The sequence below is a fragment of the Hyperolius riggenbachi genome, chromosome 8 (assembly GCF_040937935.1).
Source record: "Hyperolius riggenbachi isolate aHypRig1 chromosome 8, aHypRig1.pri, whole genome shotgun sequence".
Classification (NCBI taxonomy): domain Eukaryota; kingdom Metazoa; phylum Chordata; class Amphibia; order Anura; family Hyperoliidae; genus Hyperolius; species Hyperolius riggenbachi.
The window spans coordinates 83,141,106-83,165,024 of NC_090653.1; the positions used below are offsets into that span (position 1 = coordinate 83,141,106).

Sequence of the window (23,919 nt, forward strand, 5' to 3'; positions counted from 1 at the left end):
GGTGGTGTGAAAAAATAGGTGGGTGGGGCGAGATGAGAGAATGCAGGGTCGGCGCTTCTCTGCACAACTCTGCTTACAGCAGAGGAGGAGGTGAGCCGATGACAGCTGGGTGCTCACCAAAACTCACCGGGTGGAGCACCTGGCTAAAAAAGCCTGGGAAGAAAACTGCACAGTTTGCGGCCAAGTGCTAATCAGTCACCTTGCAACACGTTCTGTTGCTATGGAGGGAGGAGGAGGGACAACAAAGCAGCATCCAACAGGAAGGGTAAGGAAGAGAACTATGCACTGTTCTGAGATGATCCAGATCTCTCAGCGATGCATTTGGGAAGCTGTACACAGGCTATGTTCTCGACCCCAAGCAGCTTCCTTGCTCGAGGACCCTCTAACATATGTACAAGGCTTAAAGTGTACCTGTGGCGAACATAAGGTACAAAATCATGCTTGAAGAGGGAAGCTTTTGGATCCTGTAAGTATTTGATTTTTCACTTTGGGTTTGCTTTAAGATCTGTTTTTTTTTTTTCTCCAATATCCTGGTAGAACATCTGGAACATCTGTAACATACTGAGGTATGTTACATTTGCTGGTGAAAGAATATGAGGGTAGAATTAAGATGCTGAAGACGCAGGGGAGCTTCTAGACCTGCTCTGTGATTGGCGTAGCAATAGGGGATGCAGAGGATGTTCCGCACCGGGGCTCCTGGACCAGAGGGGCCCTCCTTCATCCATCTTATTAGCTATTCATTGTTGCTATGCTAGTAATAAACACCTCTATATGTGCATTGAATAATGGTAATCCTTAAAGTATTTCCTTACTCTACACCTCTCTCACACTGCAGCTGCCATTGATAGGTTTTGAGGCTCCATATCAAGAGTTCTTGGGGCACCTATGCAATACTTGCACTGTGGCTCCAAACTCCTTAGTTACGCTACTGGTGATTGGTAATTTGATTTTAGCTTGTTAGAGTTAATTGTAAGCAGAGCAATTTTTGGACAGCAGTCATCTCATGTGTGAGCATGTAGTATATTCTTATAGAGGGCCATGTGATCATGTTTTCTACAAAGACACAACATTTATATTGCGCTTTTCTCCTGGTGGACTCAAAGCGCCAGAGCTGCAGCCACTAGGATGCTCTCTATAGGCAGTAGCAGTGTTAGGGAGTCTTGCCCAAGGTCTCCTTACTGAACAGGTTCTGGCTTACTGAACAGGAAGAGCTGAGATTCGAACCCAGGGCGCCTGCGTCACAAGCAGAGCCCTTAACCTAGTACTCTATCCAGCCACAAGTGCTGCAACAGAAGTATCGGCATATATAACTAACGTGGCACAGACTAACCAGCAAGCTCATGGTGACCCAGAACTCATTGGAGTGTGTAAGGGACTACAATGGTCCTAAAAGCCCCCTTACTAAGATGTTAAGGGAAAAAAAGTTTGCTTTCCTAAAACAGAAAGAATTTGCGATAATTCAGGTTGAAGTGAGCTTGAGATGTCTCCCAGAGCAACACTGCTGAATATATGCAAATTAATTTGCATATATTCAGCAGTGTTGCTCTGTGAGACATCTCAAGCTCACTCCAACCTGAATTATAACTAACGTGAACAGGGTTTTTTTTTTTTTTTATCCCAGTCTCCATAATGAAGTTTTGTGAAGTTGTCTGAGGAAGAACAATGTTTTTTGCTTGCATTGTAAATGCTGGAAGTAGAAATCTGTCAGTTGCCAGTAAAATTTGGCGTCTTTCAGAGAGCTGTACTAAGGTGTGGACAGCGGCAGTGAGAGCCCGGCTGTGTGTTTACAGAACAGTACATTTCTGCTGCTGGATTCGGTCACCATGTAGTCATTGTTTAGAAATGCAAGTGTACAGTGTGCTTGTTCCCACTCCCTCTCCTCTTGACCTCCCCGTGAGCCTCTCCTGGCCTCACTTCCTGCAAAAGAATGGACTTATTGTATGTCCAACTCCCAAGCCATGAACTGTCCTGGGTTCCTTCCAAGTCAAGCTCTCTCGTTAAGTCATTTGTCGCCCACTCATTACTCACTAATTATTCAGATTTCAGATCAAATGGGGAGACGATAACATGGGCTCTTATCTCTCCTCTGCAGCAAACTGGATTCAGCTGCACATAAAATATTTATTACTAAAGATGTGGTGACTTGACATGTACAGATATTGGGGTAATAGCTGTAGACCCTCTAGTCAATGTGATATTAGAGCTGAGGCAATAGCAAAGATCATGTACAGGATCAGAGCATTTAGCAACACTTACATGATCCAAGCACCTAGTTTTATGCTTGTGGAGAGGAAAGGAGATGCAGAGCGCCATCACCATCATCATGCCATTGGACAGAGCAGTACTCTTCATGCCATTGGACAGAGCAGTACTCTTCATGCCATTGGACAGAGCAGTACTCTTCATGCCATTGGACAGAGCAGTACTCTTCATGCCATTGGACAGAGCAGTACTCTTCATGCCATTGGACAGAGCAGTACTCTTCATGCCATTGGACAGAGCAGTACTCTTCATGCCATTGGACAGAGCAGTACTCTTCATGCCATTGGACAGAGCAGTACTCTTCATGCCATTGGACAGAGCAGTACTCTTCATGCCATTGGACAGAGCAGTACTCTTCATGCCATTGGACAGAGCAGTACTCTTCATGCCATTGGACAGAGCAGTACTCTTCATGCCATTGGACAGAGCAGTACTCTTCGTGCCATTGGACAGAGCAGTACTCTTTGTGCCATTGGACAGAGCAGTACTCTTCGTGCCATTGGACAGAGCTGTACTCTTCGTGCCATTGGACAGAGCAGTACTCTTCATGCCATTGGACAGAGCAGTACTCTTCATGCCATTGGACAGAGCAGTACTCTTCATGCCATTGGACAGAGCAGTACTCTTCATGCCATTGGACAGAGCAGTACTCTTCATGCCATTGGACAGAGCAGTACTCTTCATGCCATTGGACAGAGCAGTACTCTTCATGCCATTGGACAGAGCAGTACTCTTCATGCCATTGGACAGAGCAGTACTCTTCATGCCATTGGACAGAGCAGTACTCTTCATGCCATTGGACAAAGCAGTACTCTTTATGCCATTGGACAGTGCAGTGCTCTTCATGCCATTGGACAGAGCAATACTCTTCGTGCCATTGGACAGAGCTGTACTCTTCATGCCATTGGACAGAGCAGTACTCTTCATGCCATTGGACAGAGCAGTACTCTTCGTGCCATTGAACAGAGCAGTACTCTTCGTGCCATTGAACAGAGCAGTACTCTTCATGCCATTGGACAGAGCAGTACTCTTCATGCCATTGGACAGAGCAGTACTCTTCATGCCATTGGACAAAGCAGTACTCTTTATGCCATTGGACAGTGCAGTGCTCTTCGTGCCATTGGACAGAGCAGTACTCTTTGTGCCATTGAACAGAGCAGTACTCTTCGTGCCATTGGACAGAGCAGTACTCTTCGTGCCATTGGACAGAGCAGTACTCTTTGTGCCATTGGACAGAGCAGTACTCTTTGTGCCATTGGACAGAGCAGTACTCTTTGTGCCATTGGACAGAGCAGTACTCTTTGTGCCATTGGACAGAGCAGTACTCTTTGTGCCATTGGACAGAGCAGTACTCTTTGTGCCATTGGACAGAGCAGTACTCTTTGTGCCATTGGACAGAGCAGTACTCTTTGTGCCATTGGACAGAGCAGTACTCTTTGTGCCATTGGACAGAGCAGTACTCTTTGTGCCATTGGACAGAGCAGTACTCTTTGTGCCATTGGACAGAGCAGTACTCTTTGTGCCATTGGACAGAGCAGTACTCTTTGTGCCATTGGACAGAGCAGTACTCTTTGTGCCATTGGACAGAGCAGTACTCTTTGTGCCATTGGACAGAGCAGTACTCTTTGTGCCATTGGACAGAGCAGTACTCTTTGTGCCATTGGACAGAGCAGTACTCTTTGTGCCATTGGACAGAGCAGTACTCTTTGTGCCATTGGACAGAGCAGTACTCTTTGTGCCATTGGACAGAGCAGTACTCTTTGTGCCATTGGACAGAGCAGTACTCTTTGTGCCATTGGACAGAGCAGTACTCTTTGTGCCATTGGACAGAGCAGTACTCTTTGTGCCATTGGACAGAGCAGTACTCTTCGTGCCATTGGACAGAGCAGTACTCTTCGTGCCATTGGACAGAGCAGTACTCTTCGTGCCATTGGACAGAGCAGTACTCTTCGTGCCATTGGACAGAGCAGTACTCTTTGTTCCTTTTCTCAAACGGTTCATCAGGGCGATCTGTATGGCTAATATTGTGGTGAAACCCTCCCACGGTGTGATGTCAGGACCATGGTCCTGACCGTTTCCTGTCTGTGAACCTCATTGCATTGTGGGAAATGGCTGTTTACAGCTTTTTCCAACTGACAAAAAAGCAATCAGCATCTCCTTCCACTGACATCACCTGCCAGCTGTAAAAATGTCAACATGTGATAAATGTCAGAATGTAAATCAGGGAGAGGAAAGATTTTACAATGGGCAAACACTGACAAAATCACTTATACATAAATATTGTAAAAATGAAGCTCTTTATTATTACATTATTTTCACTGGAGTTTTCTCTTTAAGCGACTGATGTGGGCTGGCTCCTCCCCCGTCTGCAGAGTAGCATATTGGAGCAGTTTTAATATTTACGTGCTCCAGTGCTTTTGGGTCTCCTTTGATTGTCCTGTCAGCCAGACGCTCTATGCTGCATACCTATGGCTCCAGAGCCATATCATGTAATTGGGAGCTCTAGGGAGGGGAAGCACAGAGAGCGTGCGACTACCAGAAAGAACAGAAGAGACATGCTGCAGCGCTGGAGCAAGGAAATATTACACTGCTCCACTGTGCTACTCTGCAATGTGGGAAAATTAGACAGAAGATAACCATTTGCAATTTATAACGTTTTACATATTTTTGTTTTGCGAACGTTTTTAGCATTAAGTTTATAAACTCTACCTGTTCTCTATCTACCACTCTGGAAGAACCCATCATGGGCTTTTTTGACATTTTTGTAACTAGATCTAAGGAAACTGCAAAAGTTCTCACCTGCCCAAGTACAACAAATACTACAAGTTTTTGGGGGGAAGTAAAAAAAATCCTCCAGTTTGAGAACTCTGCTTTTATTTCTGTTAATGTACCAGCATGTTGTGAGTTCAGAGGCTTAATGGGTATTTGCATGATAAAAAAAATAGAAAAAGCTGATTTTCTGCATGGAGGAAACCTTTCAAGTATCTAGTCTGGAGCCCTACACTGGCCACTTCTGTGCTATAGGCTGTAGTGTTCTCAGAGAAATTCAGTCTGCAACGTCCCCCTTGCTGTCTGAGCAACAAGATGGGGTAGTTCAATAGCAGAAGAAGCTGAAAGTGAAACACACTTTCTCTTCTCATTGTCTGCTAGCCAAGGCATCAAACTTTCAAGACAGGATGTTTAGCTGCTGAAGCTTCATTTCTCACAAAACGGTAATGTTCGAACGCAATGACTACCAAGCTATTCAAGGGTATTTTTAAATCTACTGTATCTTTCGACTTGTTTTAGATTTCAATAATGCATTGAAAAGTCCTGCTTTAAGAGCTGTATGGTCTGTATTCTGCTGATAAGCAAGTTTTCTTCACCAAAATGTTTTTCTACATTAGTGTGTTAGGATGTAATGTACGACATTTGTCTCCTTCACATAGTCAGCCGTATCCAGCCATTCGTCTTGTCTCTTTCCCCTGTACTCCTGTCATGAAAGACGGATATATGTCATTACCTGATGCTCCTCCTTCCCGGCACAATAGGAATCTCTTCGCTCCACTCTGATTATCTTGCTAGGCTATTGTGTGTAGGATTCTAGAAAACTGCAGGAAAAGCAGAGCCATTGGCTGTAGCAGAAATTAAAGCGCAACATGGAAGCTGATTGACTACAATAAAAAATGGTATTGCTGGTTTTAGTTTTTGATTATTTTCAGCTCCCTTCAATGACTTCAGTGCCGTTGTTGTGCATAGCAGCCAAGCACTGGGCAACAGGTTGATTGCAGTCCCTGCGCACAGCTGGGGCCACACTCATTGGTTTTTCTGATCGATTTGATCTGTTAGTACTCTTTCTCCAACGAATCTGATCGATTGAGTTTTGATCGATTTTGTTCAGTTTATTGATCAAAATGCTAATGAATGTGATGGAAATAGGAATGGTCAATGAGATGCAAATAATTCTGAGTTGATGCAGGAGTATGCAAATTTTATATGCGAATTTATGTAGCTTGAAAATGGACCAATTGAATTTTTCAGTATTTAATTGGCTCATTTTCAAGCTGCAAAAATGTGCATTCAGAATTTGCGTAGTGATGCTTCAACTAAAATTTATTTGCATCTCAAATCTTTGGGGAGAAAGCATCATACCTTAAAGGGTACGAGAGCTGCAGTAAATAAAAAATGTTATACATACCTGGGGCTTCCTCCTGCCCCCTGCGCACAGATCTCTGTCACTCCGCCGTCCTCAGTCTTCTCCCTCTTCGGTACCGGGTCCCGTAACTTCAGCCAGTCACGGCCAGCTGCCGGAGAGATACATGGCGCACTTCTTTTGCGCAGACTGGCCGCAAAGAGGGAGAAGACTGAGGACGGCGGCGTGGGAGTGATCCATGCGTATCTCAGCTCTGGTCTCCTTTAAGGAGATTATTTTTAGTCCTTGAAACCCCTTCTTCAGCCCTGACTGTGCTGGTCCTCTAAGATGGTCTCTGTATCCCTCCCATTCCTACAACCTGCCCTGTGATATGATAATGGAAACCACCTTGATTGACAGGCAGCTACCAATTAAATGGGAGGATCCCAGATGCTGATGATCCTGAAGACATCAGGAGTAGCAGCAACACCAAGTGGGTGTGTATGTTTAATACTATTTAGGTTTCTCTTGCTTTCTATCTCAACGTTGGGGAAATTCCCTTCATTTAAGGCAGCGGTGTCAAACATTTTTTTAGGCCAGGGGCCAAATCACTTGAGTGTTAGGGGGCCGAACTAGCAAAGTTAAGCACTATTTTGCTCATGGCCATTAGGTACTCTATGCCTGTGACATTTTGTCAAATAAAACACTTTTACGGGAAATAGACTGTGTGAAGCTAGCATCGTGTCATCTGCTAATCAGTGGCTGTTACTGCTGATGGCATATTGTTGGCTGCTAATCAGTGGCTGTTAATGCTGAAGGCATAGTGGTGGCTGCTAATCAGTGTCGTTGCTGCTGATGGCACAGTGGCAGCTGCTAATCAGTGGCTGTTGCTGCTGTTGGCCTTTGCATGTGGCACCCCAGCTACAGCCTGCAGCCCCCATGAAATTAACAACTGTAAAGAGCTTTGGGGGCCACCAGAAATGGTTTGGTGGGCCGCATTTGGCCCCTGGGGCAGACGTTAGACATGCCTGATTTAAAGTGAACCAGAAACGAAGCACCCTCATGTATTTTACCATATATATCGGTAAGAACATTAGAGAAAACGCCTACCCTGCTCTCTTTCATTCTTCACTGCTCAGGCTGTTTGTCAGCAGCCCTGATAAAATCCCCGACTGAGCATTCAGTCTGGCTTTGCTCAGTAATCATTATAGCTGAATCTGTCTTCTATGTCTTTTCAAGCCCAAGCCTGCCCCCTTCTGGCTCTGCTATAATGACCCAGTCATAATGCTCAGTCAGGTACTTTATCAGGGCTGATAACAAGCAGGCTGATCAGTGAAGAATAAAACAGAGAGCAGGGTAGGTGTTTTCTCTAATGTCCCCACTGATATATATGGTAAAATACATAAGGGTGCTTCGTCTCTGCTTCACTTTAAGGTGTCCGTGACAGGAAGTCTCCCTGGTATGGGAATCTACATGAGTAACAACCTCTCATCACTGTAGCTATAATGAAAACAAGTTCTGGCTGGGGCCAGCCTGTTAAGGAAGATGTTACTTGCCATCAATAAAGAGTTATTTTGCCGTAGAAGTGGTAACAAAGATAAATTATGGGAAGGTTTGAAGCGGAGCAATAATTTGGAGTAGTACACGGCTGCAGAACACGGCTGCCTTTTAATTTTCTGGCAATTCCAGCAGCAGAGCGTTTATTTACTGCCCCGAGAACACTCAGCATTCAGCCACTGCGCTGCATGGAGATCATTCATCATCTCCTCACCCTCCTCATTTAATGGACGTTTTGTTATACAGCTTCAACATTATTAAACTGGAGAGGAATCCCTGTCTGCTGCGAGATGCTGCCTGAATCTCAAACAGGTTTATGCTTCATATCTGCCTGTTGTGCCTGTTCCCCCACCAGCCCGGGAGCTGCTGTGTGTGTGGGTGTTGTGTTTAATGTCAGGTCGTGATGGCCCTATTCATATGCATATTGCAAGAAGTGGTTTCTAAGGGCTCTTTCACATTAGGGCAGATTTTCTGCGTTTCAACGCAAAGGATAAAGTTTGCGTTACCCAAGGTGAAATGAAAGTCCATAGACTTTCATTTTAGCTTTCACATATAACGCAGCCTTTTTGTGCGTTGCGTTCCACTGCACCCAGGCGCAGTTTTTTGGCCAACGCTAGCTTTATGCGTTACAATGTTAGTCAATGTAAAACGCACACTATGCGCGTTTTTAATCCGTTAACGCAGGCAATCAGTCCCAGAATGCAACAGAGGAACAATGTAGAAAGTTGACAACTAAAAGAAAAAAAAATTACCTGCGTTTTTCTATGTGCAGTAACGCATTGAAAACGGATTAAAAACGCACACTCACTGCAGTGCAACGCATATCAAAACGCAGTAAAAGGCATACAACAAAACGTATGCTTTGAGCGTTCTCCAACGCAAGCTCTGATGTGAAAGAGCCCTAATAACCTCTTCTGATCCCAGCTTTGTATCATCACATGACCTGCAATAGTGTGCAGCCAGTCAGTACACTTTATTTTGCTGTTGATCTATGCGGTAATGATGATCGGCACAGATATATTTGTATCCTTGAATTTTGACAACCAACCAGTGCCTGAAGTCCATTTCTAAGCACAAATCTGAATATATAATGTAATAACTTGGTAATCAGAGCATTTAAAAGTTACCCATTTTGGGGGAAATGATGGTTCTACAGCTGAACTATTCTTTCTTTAGGTTTTCTGAGCATTATTGTTTGTAGGTGGAGCTTCTGCTCAGATTACATCACCTCAATGTTCAGCCTGTAAGGGGGAAGGCCCAGATGGAATCGTTTTGAGAAGGTTGCAGCCTGCAGTGTTGAGAGTCAGTGTTGCAAGAAGTGATCACTGTCAGGTCTTCTGAAGAAGTATTTAACAAGTGGATTATCCAGGGTTGTGGAGTAGGTACAAAAATCCACCAACTTCGACTCCTCTAATGTGCATATTACAATCTTTTCGATTGAAAGTATGTAACATGAAAGTCGTCTCTTAACTGCCCATGCTTAGGAATTTTAACAGACAACTGAAGAAGGATATGTAGACTGCCATATTTATTCCCTTTAGTCGTAGACTAAAACTTGTCCTTGGTAAGAGTACTTGATAAAGTTACAGACCGGAACAAAGAACATCTATCAGGCCCTAGGCAATGTAACTGTGGGTACATGTAAGAGTGATGTGCAGGTACTCTGCAGGGGAATGAGGGGATTCTTCCTCTATTACACATTCTTCATGCACAATCTGAACCAGGTTTAAGGGTGATGGACAACACCTCTGTGTTCAATGTGCACAACACTCTTAGTGGATTCCCTGCAGCTCTGTGGGAAGTGCATATGTAGAGTATAGTACTACTGTGTAACAAAGTAAACATGAGACAGATGAAATTAAAGTTTTATACAGACCTGGGTCTTCCTCCAGCCCTCTTCAAACTAATCAGTCCCTAGCTGTCCTCCTCCGCCACCTGGATCTTCTGCTATGAGTCCAGGTACTTGAGCCAGTCTGGCATAGTGCGCATGTACACACTCCGCCACGGGGAGCGTACTACACCTGTGCAGCACTATTGCGTAGGTGCAGAATGCTCCTAGCTATAGGAGCGGCACGTGGCCGGACTGCGCTGACTGCCTGAATTACTGAGACTCCTAGAAGAAGATCCAGGGGTTGGAGGAGGACAGCGAGGGACTGATTGGTCTGAAGGGGGCTGGAGGAAGCCCCAGGTATGTATAAAACTTTTTTCTTTTCATCCGTCTCAGGTACCATTTAATTCGTAGTCACCAAACCAAATTTTAACAACATACCAAATTATTTGATTTCATGAGCAAAGAGAGTGCATCCATTTGAATAAATCAGCATCAACGCAGAATTATTTCCATCTCACTGACCATCTCTATTAGTGACATGGCTACACATCAGGCTTTATTCTTATAGCATAGATGTTATTTAGTATATATATGGGATTCCTGTGTACACATCCTATATACTGTACAGTCACAATCAGATATGTACTGTATATCTGACTTTAAAAATACGGGGACTGCTTTTTTGAAGCAGCACAAGTAACTAATTTTGATTGGTTTATTTCATAAATTATTTATGATGACTATTATCTGAGAAATAGAACATTTTATCATCTTTTCTATTTTAATTACAGTTTAAATTCATTAGGAGTCAGTCGGTGCATTCTTTCCCGACTCAGACTCCAGGCTCCGACTCCACAGCCCTGGGATTATCCAACATCAGCTGATCAGGGAGTTTACATAATAAATTCCATTTTTTTCATCATAAAAAAATCCACTGGTTATTAGCCACATGTGACTTTCAGCCTTAGCCATCAATCACTTGGAGCATTGTGGGTTAGAGATTAGAGAAACATTAGAGAAAACCCGTCAGAACATACTAATCCTGTGGCAGATTTATATTATGTAATTATACTGTCACCTCAAACCGATTGGGGATAGGAGGGCAGCGGTATCCGGCTTGTGTCTTCCCGCTTCTCTGTTGCTTATCTACCGATAGTCCTGCAGAGCTTGTTTTCATCTGTATGTAGAAGCTCTTTGGGGCTTCCTCCAGTCCCTAGCAGTCTAATGCTAGGTACACACCATTCAATTTTCTGGTAGATTTACCTGCCAGATCGATCATTTCCTACATTTCTAATCTGAAGTTCGATAGATTTTTCGATTTTCTGATCATTTTTTAAATCTTTTTTTTTTAATCAATTTTCATAGAACTGAGCGAAAATCAATCGAAAAAAACTATTTAAAAAAAAACAATCGGAAAATTGAAAAATCGATCAAAATTCTGATTGGACATGTGGGAAATAATTGATCTGGCACGTAAATCTGCCAGAAAATTGTATGGTGTGTATTTATTATTATTATTATTATTTAGTATTTATACAGCGCCGACATATTACGCAGCGCTGTACAGTGTGTGTATGTATATATATATATATATATATATATATATATATATATATATATATATATTATCTCTTGTCACTAACTGTCCCTCAAAGGAGCTCACAATCTAATCCCTACCTAGCATTAGACTGCTAGGGACTGGAGGGAGCCCCAGGAAAGTGAATCTAATTAATCTCTCCCCCACCACCTCTGATATCCTAGACCTACAGGGATGTGGTCGTTTTGTTTTTACATTTTTCCCATGTTTAGCATGGTTTACTATTTTCAGTGTTTACAGCACAGAGCCACTAGAAGCATGAGGCGTGCCCTTTCATTTCTGATTTGGAATTCTTTTCCATAAACTCATTGCATATCTTGGTGTGCAGACAGAGGAGGAGATCACACTGACATACAGGAAGTGGCTATTCTCATCTTCTATGAATGAAGTCCAGTCACACAGAATCTCAGCCGTGAATAAGGCATTTCTGCGTACTGATGGGACTCCCTCATTCCCTGCGGACCCGGAGGATGAACCGCTAGTTACAGAAGATGCAGGAAGTGGCGATGCTTCATTTAAGGATGACTCACTTGCCCGCAGAATCACAGTTTTGGGAATAAATGCTCATAAGTGAAAAATCCTCCACCCCGGCTCTATAGAGAACCATTGTGGGAACTTTGTTAGCTAATTTCCATAGTTAGGGGCATTATTTTAAAATCTTTCACTGAAACCATGAAGGTGGATCTTCAGGCAAATATTGACTGCTACAAACACAATTATCTCATAAGCATATATTCACTGCAGGTTTGCTTTAAAAAAAAAATGAAGTCAAATCCAACTCATTGTACAGTGATAAGAAATATATTTACATATAGACACTAAACCTACTGTATTGTCTTGATTTCTTTGCATGTTACCCTTGCACAGTTTTTCCTGTCAGTCTGTTAGGGCTGTTTCACACTAGGACAGTGGCGGACAAAGCCAGCGATGGGCCCCTGTGCAGAATAAATGAACTGGGCCCCAGGTGAGTGGCCATGGTCACAACAGATCATGGTTGGATCCAAACAATGTCGATAAGATAAAAGGACATGAACCTAGGTCACATTCTGTAGGCACTGTACTAATGTAGCACACATTATAAACTTGTATATGGCTGGGGGTACAAGTTATTATCATGGTTTCTCTTGAATTTCTGAGAGAAATGCATGGAGAAATGCCTAGAGAAAAATCAGGCCCTAACTGGTGCAATTGCATGGGCCCTAGAGGACATGGGGCCCCTGGCCTATCTCCGCCTCTGCACTAGGAGCTGTTCCGTGCATTTTGATGGAACGCACCTAGGATGCTGTGAGAAAGGGAAACATGTCTTTTGACTTTCATGGTGCCTTTCACAGCGTTCCAGAGTGTTACGTTGTAACACCTGCAGGAGCTTTTAATCGTACGATGCAAGCGGTTTCCCGTCGGGTGTAATAAAGTGTACCTGTGGCGAAGCTCGGGTACACGAAACCAGATACTTACCTAAAGAGAGGGAAGCCTCAGGATCTCTCCAGTTATGAGAAAAAGAAGATTGAAAACTCTGAAAAAATGGCTTGTGTCTCTACATTACAAAATTGTCAATCTACCACACACCATACAATCTTGCAGAAATTTCCGCCACTCCCGAAAAATCGATAAAAAGGAAATCCAATTGGAATTTTCACTTGAATAATAAAAAAAAAGCTTTCGATTTTGTTGGTGAAAACGATAGTTTATTTTTTTCTGGAATTGCTTTAAAATCAGATCATTTTATTGTATCGTGTGCCCACTTTTAAGCTTGGTTCACTCATAAATTTGTACATTTCCGGTCCAGTCCTGTCGAAATAAGGCCTAACGCATTTCTGTCTTTTTTTTCATCATATGTTATATTGATGAGAAGCAGACAAAAGCACGTTGGTGTGGGAAACAACCGTGCTGACAAATGCATGGCACTTCAGTTCCAATGCATTTTTTTTTGCAATGCAATTGTGATTCCATTCATTGCAATGAATGGAAATCTCAATGTTTTTACGTATTTTGTTGGTAACCATGCATTACCATTCCCATTCCCGCTGTCTGGAGCGCTCTGTGCATGTCACGACTACTTCTTGTGCATGCAAAGAATGCTCCTGGCCACGGTCGTGCGATCTAAGACGCATGTGTGACAATCCAGCCCCGCGATCCCGTCGAGATCTGCTCCCGTTAGCGTACGCAGGAAGTACGGGCGCAGACGGACAACGAGACCGGTTGCTGGATCGTCAGAGGGAAGAAGAAAGAAAAGGCGACAGAGCGTGCCAATCCCGTCTAATCTGCTCCCGTTAGCATACGCAGGAAGTACGGTGAACAGACTGACAATAAAGATTGGTCGCGCAGCTGCCGACAATATGTAATGGGACAAACATCCACCAATCCCGTATTACTAGGCCACTGTTGCCATGCAGGTCTCATGCACTAGAGACTGCTGGAGGCAAATTCACTGTGTGCGTAGTAAACGGTGAAGATTGGTTGGAGGTGCCCATACATGTACAATTTTGATTGTATATACAATCTGTAAACTAAAAATATCGATTTCGCGCTGGAAATCGGATAAATAAACTGCCACCACTCTCTCAAGTTCAGGGAGGAAAGAGACTCCCGCTATCATAATACGGTAGCCAGCCCAATCACGTTCAACACGCTCAAGTCACCGTTCGGGGAATAATCACTTCCGACGGCTTAAAGACTGTGAGCAATGTGACGTTAAAGAAAGGTTACTGGGTCCCTATATGATGCAATCTCGAATTGTATTTATAATCGAGAAACGAAGTTATCGATTTCGCACAGGAAATCGGGTACTAGCTAATCCTAGAAGGAAGAAACGGTTATTTACAACCTAGCTAGCAAATCAACAATTTATAAGCAACTCATAAAACAATGCGGTAGTATGACTGACTCTTCAGAGGGCAGATTCGTTATAGCAGCAATCAGATGACCAGAAAAGGCACAAGACTGAACGATAAAATCGTTAGTTTATTTCTAAACTGCATACACACAGCTTATTTTAGAACAGATTGATTGACAGCGAGAAGAGAGGAAAAGAGACAGAATGTCTGATTATTTGCAGTTCAAATACCGTTATTGGTAGTCCATGCGGCAATCGCAAGTCTTTGGCGAAAGTCCCAAAATGGCGGTTGCCATGCGGCCAACAGGCCTTTGTTAGAAAGTTCAAAAGATGGAGGTTTTTGGCCCGTGTCCTTGCGGGCTGCCAGGATGTTACTAGGCATCAGATTGAAGGTAAAGGACACTGGACTTTTGGATCATGTCAGTTTTGTTCCTCACTGTAGGTGGGAGGAGTTATGACACATACAAGTCCAGCCTTGCAATTTGAATAAGGCAATGCCCCCTTAGGCAGGGAGAGGTTTTGGGCCAATTCATATTTTGCCCGCTCTCAGCATGCCCGTAGGTAATATCAAGAACCCGAATGAATATTCACAATCAGCGTAAGTGTGTGAATCTGCTAATACCAAACACGAGGAGTCTGGATCGCTAATAGCACCGTCCCTCACTTTCACCTTACTGGCACTGGTTCCGAAAGATCCAGAGGGCTGAAAATCTCTCAGGACCAGTGTCGTGTGGAATCTAATAAACTCCGTGAATTTGAGGGAACTGCGATCTTGGGAACACCAGAAATATTACCAAACTGTGCCTATTTATTAAATATAGGGTCTTCAGTTTGTTGAATGCTTGGGTGCCGCCAGATGGCGTGATAAGGATCATTCCTGTCTCCTTTCAACTCAGGCCACAAGGCAGCTATGTGTGTCGGACTCCTGCTGGGTCGGTGCCCGGCTGTCTACCAGTGGATGCATAGATTGGTTCTGTCAGGCTGATGTCTCACCTTCCTCTGATGGATGAGCTATATAACTACCCAGCAAGGCTAGGTGACAAATTCCACCCTTGGATGGGAGAAGCGATGTATTTAGCCAGTGTTTGTTAGCCAGAGTGCAAGAGAAAAAAAAGGGTTGGTTTAAGCCAAAATGTAATTTTTTCTATTTTGCAATGGAATTTAGGCTTATGACGGCAAGATGCATTCGATATGTCATCGAAGGCGTCACATCTCCCCCCCTTCCAAGATTGGGGAAGGATGGGTTGACAGGACCTTGACTGAAGCAATACAACTTGCTACTTGGGCTCAGTACAGCGGGAAAGCCCATCGGCATTCTGATGCCGGCTTCCCGGTTTGTGCTGGATGGTGAAATCGTACTGCTGGAGCGCTAAGCTCCAGCGGAGGAGTTTCCCGTTGGTACCAGCAGTCCGCTTCAGCCAGCTGAGGGGGTTGTGGTCAGTGATAACCGTAAAGGATCGTCCGTATAGGTACGATTGCAACTTTTGGAGGGCCCACACTATCGCCCACACTTCTCGGTTGTGGAGTAGGCGGCCTCCCTAGGAAGTAGCTTCCTGCTCAGGTATAGGACAGGATGCTCATTCCCGGTTGCATCTACCTGACTAAGTACGGCGCCCAGCCCGTGGTCGGAGGCGTCCGTTTGAACAATGAACGGGTGGGAGAAGTCGGGAGCTTGGAGGACAGGAGCGCTAGCCAGCGCCTCCTTCAAGGCCCGAAATGCCTGCTCTAGTGCTGGGTTCCACGTGACCTTGTTGGGTTGTTTTTTACCTGTTGCATCGGTCAGTGGTTTAGCCAAAGTACTATAGGACGGAACAAACTTCCTATAGTACCCCGCTGTTCCCAGAAAGGCTTGGATTTGTTTTTTGTTGGTAGGTTGAGGCCAGGCCACAATGGCGTCGACCTTCCCTATCTGGGGTTTCAGGGTCTGACTGCCCACTCTGTGCCCTAGGTAGTGAACCTCAGTCATGGCAATCTGACATTTGTTGGGCTTAACGGTCAGATTGGCAGCGGACAGCCTTCCCAGCACCTGTGACAAATGGTCAAGGTGCTCTTCCCAGGTGGGGCTGAATACAGCGATGTCATCGAGGTAGGCTACTGCGTAACCTTGCATTCCTTCCAGCAGTTCGTTCATGGCCCGCTGAAAGGTGGCTGGCGCATTCTTCATCCCAAAGGGCATACGAGTAAACTCATAGAGCCCAAAAGGGGTGATGAATGCAGATTTCGCTCTCGCCTCGGGCGCAAGCGGAATTTGCCAGTATCCACGGCTCAAATCCATGATTGTCAGATAGCTGGCGGAAGCCAGTTGATCCAGCAACTCATCGATTCGTGGCATGGGGTATGCGTCCGTTGTGGTGATGTCATTCAGTCTCCGATAGTCAACACAGAACCGGGTTGTTTTGTCCTTTTTGGGGACTAAGACAACCGGGGCGGCCCATGGGCTAGCGGACTTCTGGATGACCCCCAGTTGCAGCATCTCCTCAATCTCTCGCTTTATCTCGGCTTGTACTTCTGGTGAGGTGCGATAGGGGCCCTGCCGTAGGGGCGTGTGGGTCCCTGTGTCAACTCGGTGAGCCGCTAGGTTGGTTTGGCCAGGGAGTCCTGAGAAGGTGGCGCTGTGCGCACTCAGTAGGGCAGTGAGCTGGCATCGCTGTGGGTACGAGAGGTGGGGGTTGATGTCCCAATCCTCCGCCACTTCTCGTAGCTCTGCTAACAGGTCTATCAAGGGATCCGGCTCTTCTGGCTCTAGCTGGCTACACACGGCCATTACATATTGTTCTCGCTCCTCATGTGCTTTTAACATGTTCACGTGGAACATTTTCTGACGTTTACCCCCCAGGCCTACTAGGTAGGTGACTGGGTTTACTTGTTTCAGAATGGTGTACGGCCCCTCCCATGCGGCCTGCAATTTGTTGTGCCTGACAGGCAGTAGGGCGTAAACCTTCTGGTCGACCTTGTATGACCGATCCCTAGCATGCTGGTCATACCAGGCCTTTTGTTTGGCCTGTGCCCTGGACAGATTTTCCGTCATGAGGGCTACAAGGGACTCCATTTTGTCCCGAAATTTTAGGACATACTCCACCACGGAGACTTCTGAGGGGTCATCTTTCCCCTCCCAAGTCTCCCGAATCAGTTTTAATGGCCCTCGGACGTCTCGGCCATAGAGGAGCTCAAAAGGCGAAAACCCAGTGGACTCCTGTGGCACTTATCGGTAGGCGAACAGCAAATGAGGCAAGTGCCTCTCCCAGTCCTTCCCCTGCGATTCTACGAAGGTTGCCAGCATTTGTTTCAACGTTCCATTGAATCGTTCACACAAACCGTTGGTTTGAGGGTGATAGGGACTGGAAGTGGTGTGCTTGATTTGCATTCGCTCACAGAGGGCTTCCATTAGCTCCGACATGAAGCAGGAGCCCTGATCGGAGATCATTTCGGCGGGAAACCCCACTCGCGAGAAGACCCCGATTAAGGCATCTGCTACGGTGGCAGACCTAAGAGAAGACAGTGCTACTGCCTCAGGATAACGGGTGGCGTAGTCCACAACCGTTAGAATGTAGCGCTTGCCAGAGGTGCTAGGAATGGGTAGGGGCCCAATTATATCCACTGCCACCCTCTGGAAGGGCTCAGTGATGACAGGAAGTGGCTGCAAAGGGACTTTGCGGGTGCCCCCGGCCTTCTTAACCCTCTGGCAAGTGGAACATGATCGGCAGTATTTGGCTATGTCCTTCCCCATCGCGGGCCAGAAAAAATGGTTCTGCACACGGGTTTGGGTCTTTTTGGTGCCCAAATGTCCTGCTAAGGGAATGTCGTGAGCTATGCGGAGTACCTGCGCACGAAATTCCCTAGGGACTATCAGCTGGCGGGTGTTCCCACCCGCATCACCTGGGATAGGCTGCACCGGTTCGCAGTACAGTCTATCGTTTTCCCAGTATACTTTGTACGGAGTGCTCTCATCTGGAGGCTGGCCGGCTCGGGCCCTAAGCGGTTCCAGACTGGGATCACTCCTCAAGGCCTGCACGAAGGCAGTGCCACAGGTCTCCTCCAGCTGACCGGTGATGTAAGAAGTCAGCTGCGGAGAGTTACCCTCACTGCTGGGGTCAGATGTTATGGGAGGGACAGTTGGGACTGCCTCTCCCGCATCACCTGAGCCCAGGTTACTGGCGACACTGGGAGTATCTGCCAGCTGAGTTGTACCATCAGCATCACAAACATTAGGATTGTATGACACGATTTCCTTTTCTTGATTGTCATCCGCCTGAAGGTCAGAGCAGCCAGAGGGGGTCCCTGCTGTCGGCTCTGAGTTCAGGTGGCTGGCCATAGCACGTGTAATGGCCAGAACAGAGACAGAATCAGGTATATCACAATTATTGACATTGACACATGCATCTGGGTCAACAGTGATAGGTACAGGCATAGTAAAAAGACATTCAGTTGCTTGTACATTTAAGTCTGGTACCTCGCGCCTAGATGCGGTCGGTATGGTAGAAATAGCAGGTAAAGGGTTCCCCTCACCCTGTTTTCCTAAAGGTTGGTACAGTACCTGGTCGTCAGGGAGTCCGGCTTGGGTCACCTGCGGGTCCGCAGGGTATTCATAGTGGCAAACAAGTGTTCCCAAATCAGTGCCAAGCACTGTGGCCACGGGAAGATCATCTAGAACCCCAACCACTCGCTTTTGACACCCCACACCCCAATCGATGGTGACTTGGGCTTGGACCACGTTGGTTCTAGTACCTCCGATGCCTGTCAGTGTGAGATACTTTCCTGGGAGAATATCCTCTTCCGAAACAAGATGTGAGCGGACAAGAGTGACATCTGCGCCGGTGTCTCGAAGTCCGACGACAGTCTGGCCGTTCACCGTGACAGGCTGGTGGTTCTGGGAGATGCGGTGTACCTCGGATCCTCCAACCAGCAGTGCAGTAGACGAAGCAGGTGCGGATGGGTTGACCCCTCTAGGCCTTGATGTCGCTGCGGTGCTAGCCGCCTGGCTAGGTTGCTGGGCTGGCTTGCCTGCGTAGCAAGTTTGCTTGGTGTGGCCAGGCCGTTGACAGCGCTCGCACCAGGGCTTGGCCCACTCCCGGTTCGCAGGGCCAGCGGGCCTGCTTTCTCTCCAGTTCTGGGACATAGCTCTGTCCTTGTCAGGGGCTGGAGGTTTGCGGCTGTCAGGTACCAGGGTTTTGCGAGAGTCTGGTACCGCAGGCCTGCGAGTGTCCGGTACCCGGGTCGCGACATACATGTCGGCCAGCTCAACGGCTTCTTTTGCGGACTTAGGCTTTCGCTCCAACACAAACTGTCTCACGTCTGTAGCGCAGACAGCAAGGAACTGGTCGTGGAGCATCAAATCCACAATAGCATCATAAGTCTTGTCTTCCAGGACTCGGAGCCATTGATGCAGCGTGGTGCTTAAACGGCTATACACGTCTGCGTGAGAGTCTGCGGATCCTTTCTGGATCAGGCGGAATTTTTTCCGGTAGACCTCTGGCGTGAGCTGGAACTTAGCGAGAATGGCCTTCTTGATAGCCTGGTAGTCGCTGTCCTGGTCTGTGGGTAGCTCCGCAAAAGCATCCAAGGCTTTACCAGTGAGCTGAGGTGTCAAGTGGAGTGCCCACTGAGCCTCAGGGATGCGGAACTGGCGGCATGCTCTTTCAAACGAGCGTAGATACAAGTCAATGTCCCCATTTTTCTCCATAACAGGAAACTTGGCTTTAGGGATTGCAGGTAGAGGAGTGCCTCCTGCAGCAGGAGTGTTAGGAGGAGCAGGTCTCGCCTGGGCAAGTTCTAGTGCATGCCTGTGCTGCCGCTCCTCTTGCTCACGTTGGAACCGACGCTGTCGCTCCTCGTTCTCCACCTGGAACTGGCGCTCCTCTCTCAGGAACTGCCGCTGTCGTTCTGCTTCCTGGAGCTGTGCTCTTTGTAACTCCCAGTATGCAGGTACATCTGCTCCGGTCAGTCCTGGTAACAACTGCTGGCTCATATGGCCCAAAGCAGTAAAGTTCAGTCCAGAGCTGCTTGTTCCTGGCTGTAGGTTAGCCGAAGCTGGGAGCATGGCGTGATCCTCCTGGGTATCCACATCACTCGGAGCTGAAGTAGCAACATCAGCACTCACAGAGCTCATGGTGCTGGGCGACTGTGTACGAGGGGGTGGCGAGGCTTCCTGTAGGGACTCGGAAACTTCCATCGCCTGGCCGTTCCTCTCCGTCAAGGCTTGGATCAGCTGTGTGCGGTTGCGATTCCAAGCGATGCCGTGCGACTCGCACAGTGTTTGCAAGTCAGAGACAGACCAATTCTGGTAATCCAGAACTGAATCAGACATTCAGAAGAGAAGAGTACAAGAAAGAGTAGGATATAGCAAAGAAAAGTTAGGAAATGTAGACCACTCTATTCGCTATCAATGTGTACCGTTTTGTGCCCAGAACTTCGGTTCTGCAAGACAGGATACTTAGTGACCACTGTCTTATTATTCTGGTTGCAAAGACTGAGTTTGTCAGATCTTTGCGCTCTGATTTCCCAAAAGCTGGCTATGCCTGGTTTTGGGGTGTGCTATCACCACCACTGCCCACCAATGTGACAATCCAGCCCCGCGATCCCGTCGAGATCTGCTCCCGTTAGCGTACGCAGGAAGTACGGGCGCAGACGGACAACGAGACCGGTTGCTGGATCGTCAGAGGGAAGAAGAAAGAAAGGGCGACAGAGCGTGCCAATCCCGTCTAATCTGCTCCCGTTAGCATACGCAGGAAGTACGGTGAACAGACTGACAATAAAGATTGGTCGCGCAGCTGCCGACAATATGTAATGGGACAAACATCCACCAATCCCGTATTACTAGGCCACTGTTGCCATGCAGGTCTCATGCACTAGAGACTGCTGGAGGCAAATTCACTGTGTGCGTAGTAAACGGTTAAGATTGGTTGGAGGTGCCCATACATGTACAATTTTGATTGTATATACAATCTGTAAACTAAAAATATCGATTTCGCGCTGGAAATCGGATAAATAAACTGCCACCACTCTCTCAAGTTCAGGGAGGAAAGAGACTCCCGCTATCATAATACGGTAGCCAGCCCAATCACGTTCAACACGCTCAAGTCACCGTTCGGGGAATAATCACTTCCGACGGCTTAAAGACTGTGAGCAATGTGACGTTAAAGAAAGGTTACTGGGTCCCTATATGATGCAATCTCGAATTGTATTTATAATCGAGAAACGAAGTTATCGATTTCGCACAGGAAATCGGGTACTAGCTAATCCTAGAAGGAAGAAACGGTTATTTACAACCTAGCTAGCAAATCAACAATTTATAAGCAACTCATAAAACAATGCGGTAGTATGACTGACTCTTCAGAGGGCAGATTCGTTATAGCAGCAATCAGATGACCAGAAAAGGCACAAGACTGAACGATAAAATCGTTAGTTTATTACAAAAACTACAAACACATAGCTTATTTTAGAACAGATTGATTGACAGCGAGAAGAGAGGAAAAGAGACAGAATGTCTGATTATTTGCAGTTCAAATACCGTTATTGGTAGTCCATGCGGCAATCGCAAGTCTTTGGCGAAAGTCCCAAAATGGCGGTTGCCATGCGGCCAACAGGCCTTTGTTAGAAAGTTCAAAAGATGGAGGTTTTTGGCCCGTGTCCTTGCGGGCTGCCAGGATGTTACTAGGCATCAGATTGAAGGTAAAGGACACTGGACTTTTGGATCATGTCAGTTTTGTTCCTCACTGTAGGTGGGAGGAGTTATGACACATACAAGTCCAGCCTTGCAATTTGAATAAGGCAATGCCCCCTTAGGCAGGGAGAGGTTTTGGGCCAATTCATATTTTGCCCGCTCTCAGCATGCCTGTAGGTAATATCAAGAACCCGAATGAATATTCACAATCAGCGTAAGTGTGTGAATCTGCTAATACCAAACACGAGGAGTCTGGATCGCTAATAGCACCGTCCCTCACTTTCACCTTACTGGCACTGGTTCCGAAAGATCCAGAGGGCTGAAAATCTCTCAGGACCAGTGTCGTGTGGAATCTAATAAACTCCGTGAATTTGAGGGAACTGCGATCTTGGGAACACCAGAAATATTACCAAACTGTGCCTATTTATTAAATATAGGGTCTTCAGTTTGTTGAATGCTTGGGTGCCGCCAGATGGCGTGATAAGGATCATTCCTGTCTCCTTTCAACTCAGGCCACAAGGCAGCTATGTGTGTCGGACTCCTGCTGGGTCGGTGCCCGGCTGTCTACCAGTGGATGCATAGATTGGTTCTGTCAGGCTGATGTCTCACCTTCCTCTGATGGATGAGCTATATAACTACCCAGCAAGGCTAGGTGACAAATTCCACCCTTGGATGGGAGAAGCGATGTATTTAGCCAGTGTTTGTTAGCCAGAGTGCAAGAGAAAAAAAAGGGTTGGTTTAAGCCAAAATGTAATTTTTTCTATTTTGCAATGGAATTTGGGCTTATGACGGCAAGATGCATTCGATATGTCATCGAAGGCGTCACAGCATGCAGCCGGCATCTTTGCACTAATGCCTGACTCAGCCTACCAGGAATTGGCTGTGAGGTGCATTTACGAGAGGTAGTAGGGGGATGGAGAACGGTGGAAGTGGTGGGCATGAGGACTACTTCTCATGCCTCCCCCTCTCTTTTGTACTTTTTAATTCAGCTCTGGCTTCCTCTAAGGCTGTGTTCCCACTACAGCGTAAAACATAAAAAATTTTGTGTGCGTTTTACTGCATCGGAAAACTGATAGTTAACGGATCCTATTTTATAAATAGGATCATTCACACTTCTGTCTGCAATGGATCCATTGCAGCTATCTGACCGCACTTTTGTGCTGTCTTCGATTTTCTTCCTGAAGCATTGATGCGTTTCCCATGTAGCCTATGGTTGAAACGCATCTGTCAAGGTCACCAACCGGACCACAACAAACCATCAGAGCAGACAGTACACTGCCAATCCTGCTTGGCTGTTCATGGTCTAGCTCAAGTGGGAACCTATCCTAACGGAGTGAGCAGAAATTGGCATGAGTGAGTCTGGCACAATATCAGCAAAGTGATTACTGTTACTCTATTTTAGGTTTGCAATACTGCTTTTATCTTGCTTGTGGAGCATCTCCCGGCAGTAGCCTGATCCTAACTGGTCTCCTTATTGTTGGGTCCCCTAACCGATACCTAACCTTAACCACTCTGCCTAACCCTTTCTCTACCCCATGCTTACCCCTTTGAGATTAGCTTTTGGCTTCATTCCCACTTAGGCTGTATCAGCAGAAGCGGACAGTGTAATGTCTGCTCCGATGGTCCAGGAGTGACCCGGGGCAGATGCGTTACCCCCACAGGCCATATTGTGAGCGCATCCGCCTGCCTGGGATTATCGCCGACGGCACAGAAGTGCGGTCTGCCTATTGCAACAGATCCCACTGATCCATTGCAGAGTGACAAGTGTGAACGGCTCCTATTTATAAAATAGGAGCCATTCACTGTCTGTTTTTTGCGATGAGTGGAGAACAGACAAAAATTCTCCGCTCAAGTGGGATCACAGCCTTAACCTCTCTGAATTGCATTAGATCTTTTATGTGTATCAGGAATTCAGCCTTCAGCTGTTTTGAGATTCTGCCCACTCCACATTTTAGAATGGAATTTTCAGAGAGATAAAGAAACTAGTATTTGTTATTGTCAGAATATCAGTGGTATGCTGCATTGTGAGCTGTTCCTTTACAAAGGACGCCATTTATTTTTCTGCAGT

The 23,919-nt window shown here is 46.2% G+C and overlaps 2 protein-coding genes across 7 annotated transcripts in view; one reads left to right on the plus strand and one right to left on the minus strand.

Annotated features, from left to right (window-relative positions):
- The window catches only part of SIPA1L3 (signal induced proliferation associated 1 like 3), a 294,691-nt gene that overhangs the window by 130,174 nt on the left and 140,598 nt on the right, over positions 1-23,919 (plus strand). The gene's annotated exons all lie outside the window — the stretch shown is intronic.
- LOC137527364 (serine-rich adhesin for platelets-like) lies at positions 2,128-4,263 on the minus strand. The gene has a single exon (XM_068247875.1). The coding sequence runs from the start codon at positions 4,261-4,263 to the stop codon at positions 2,128-2,130; it is 2,136 nt and encodes a 711-aa protein (XP_068103976.1).

Coding starts and splice junctions, on each gene's coding strand:
- LOC137527364 (XM_068247875.1), bottom strand. CDS start 4,263: ATGAACCGTTTGAGAAAAGGAACAAAGAGTACTGCTCTGTCCAATGGC.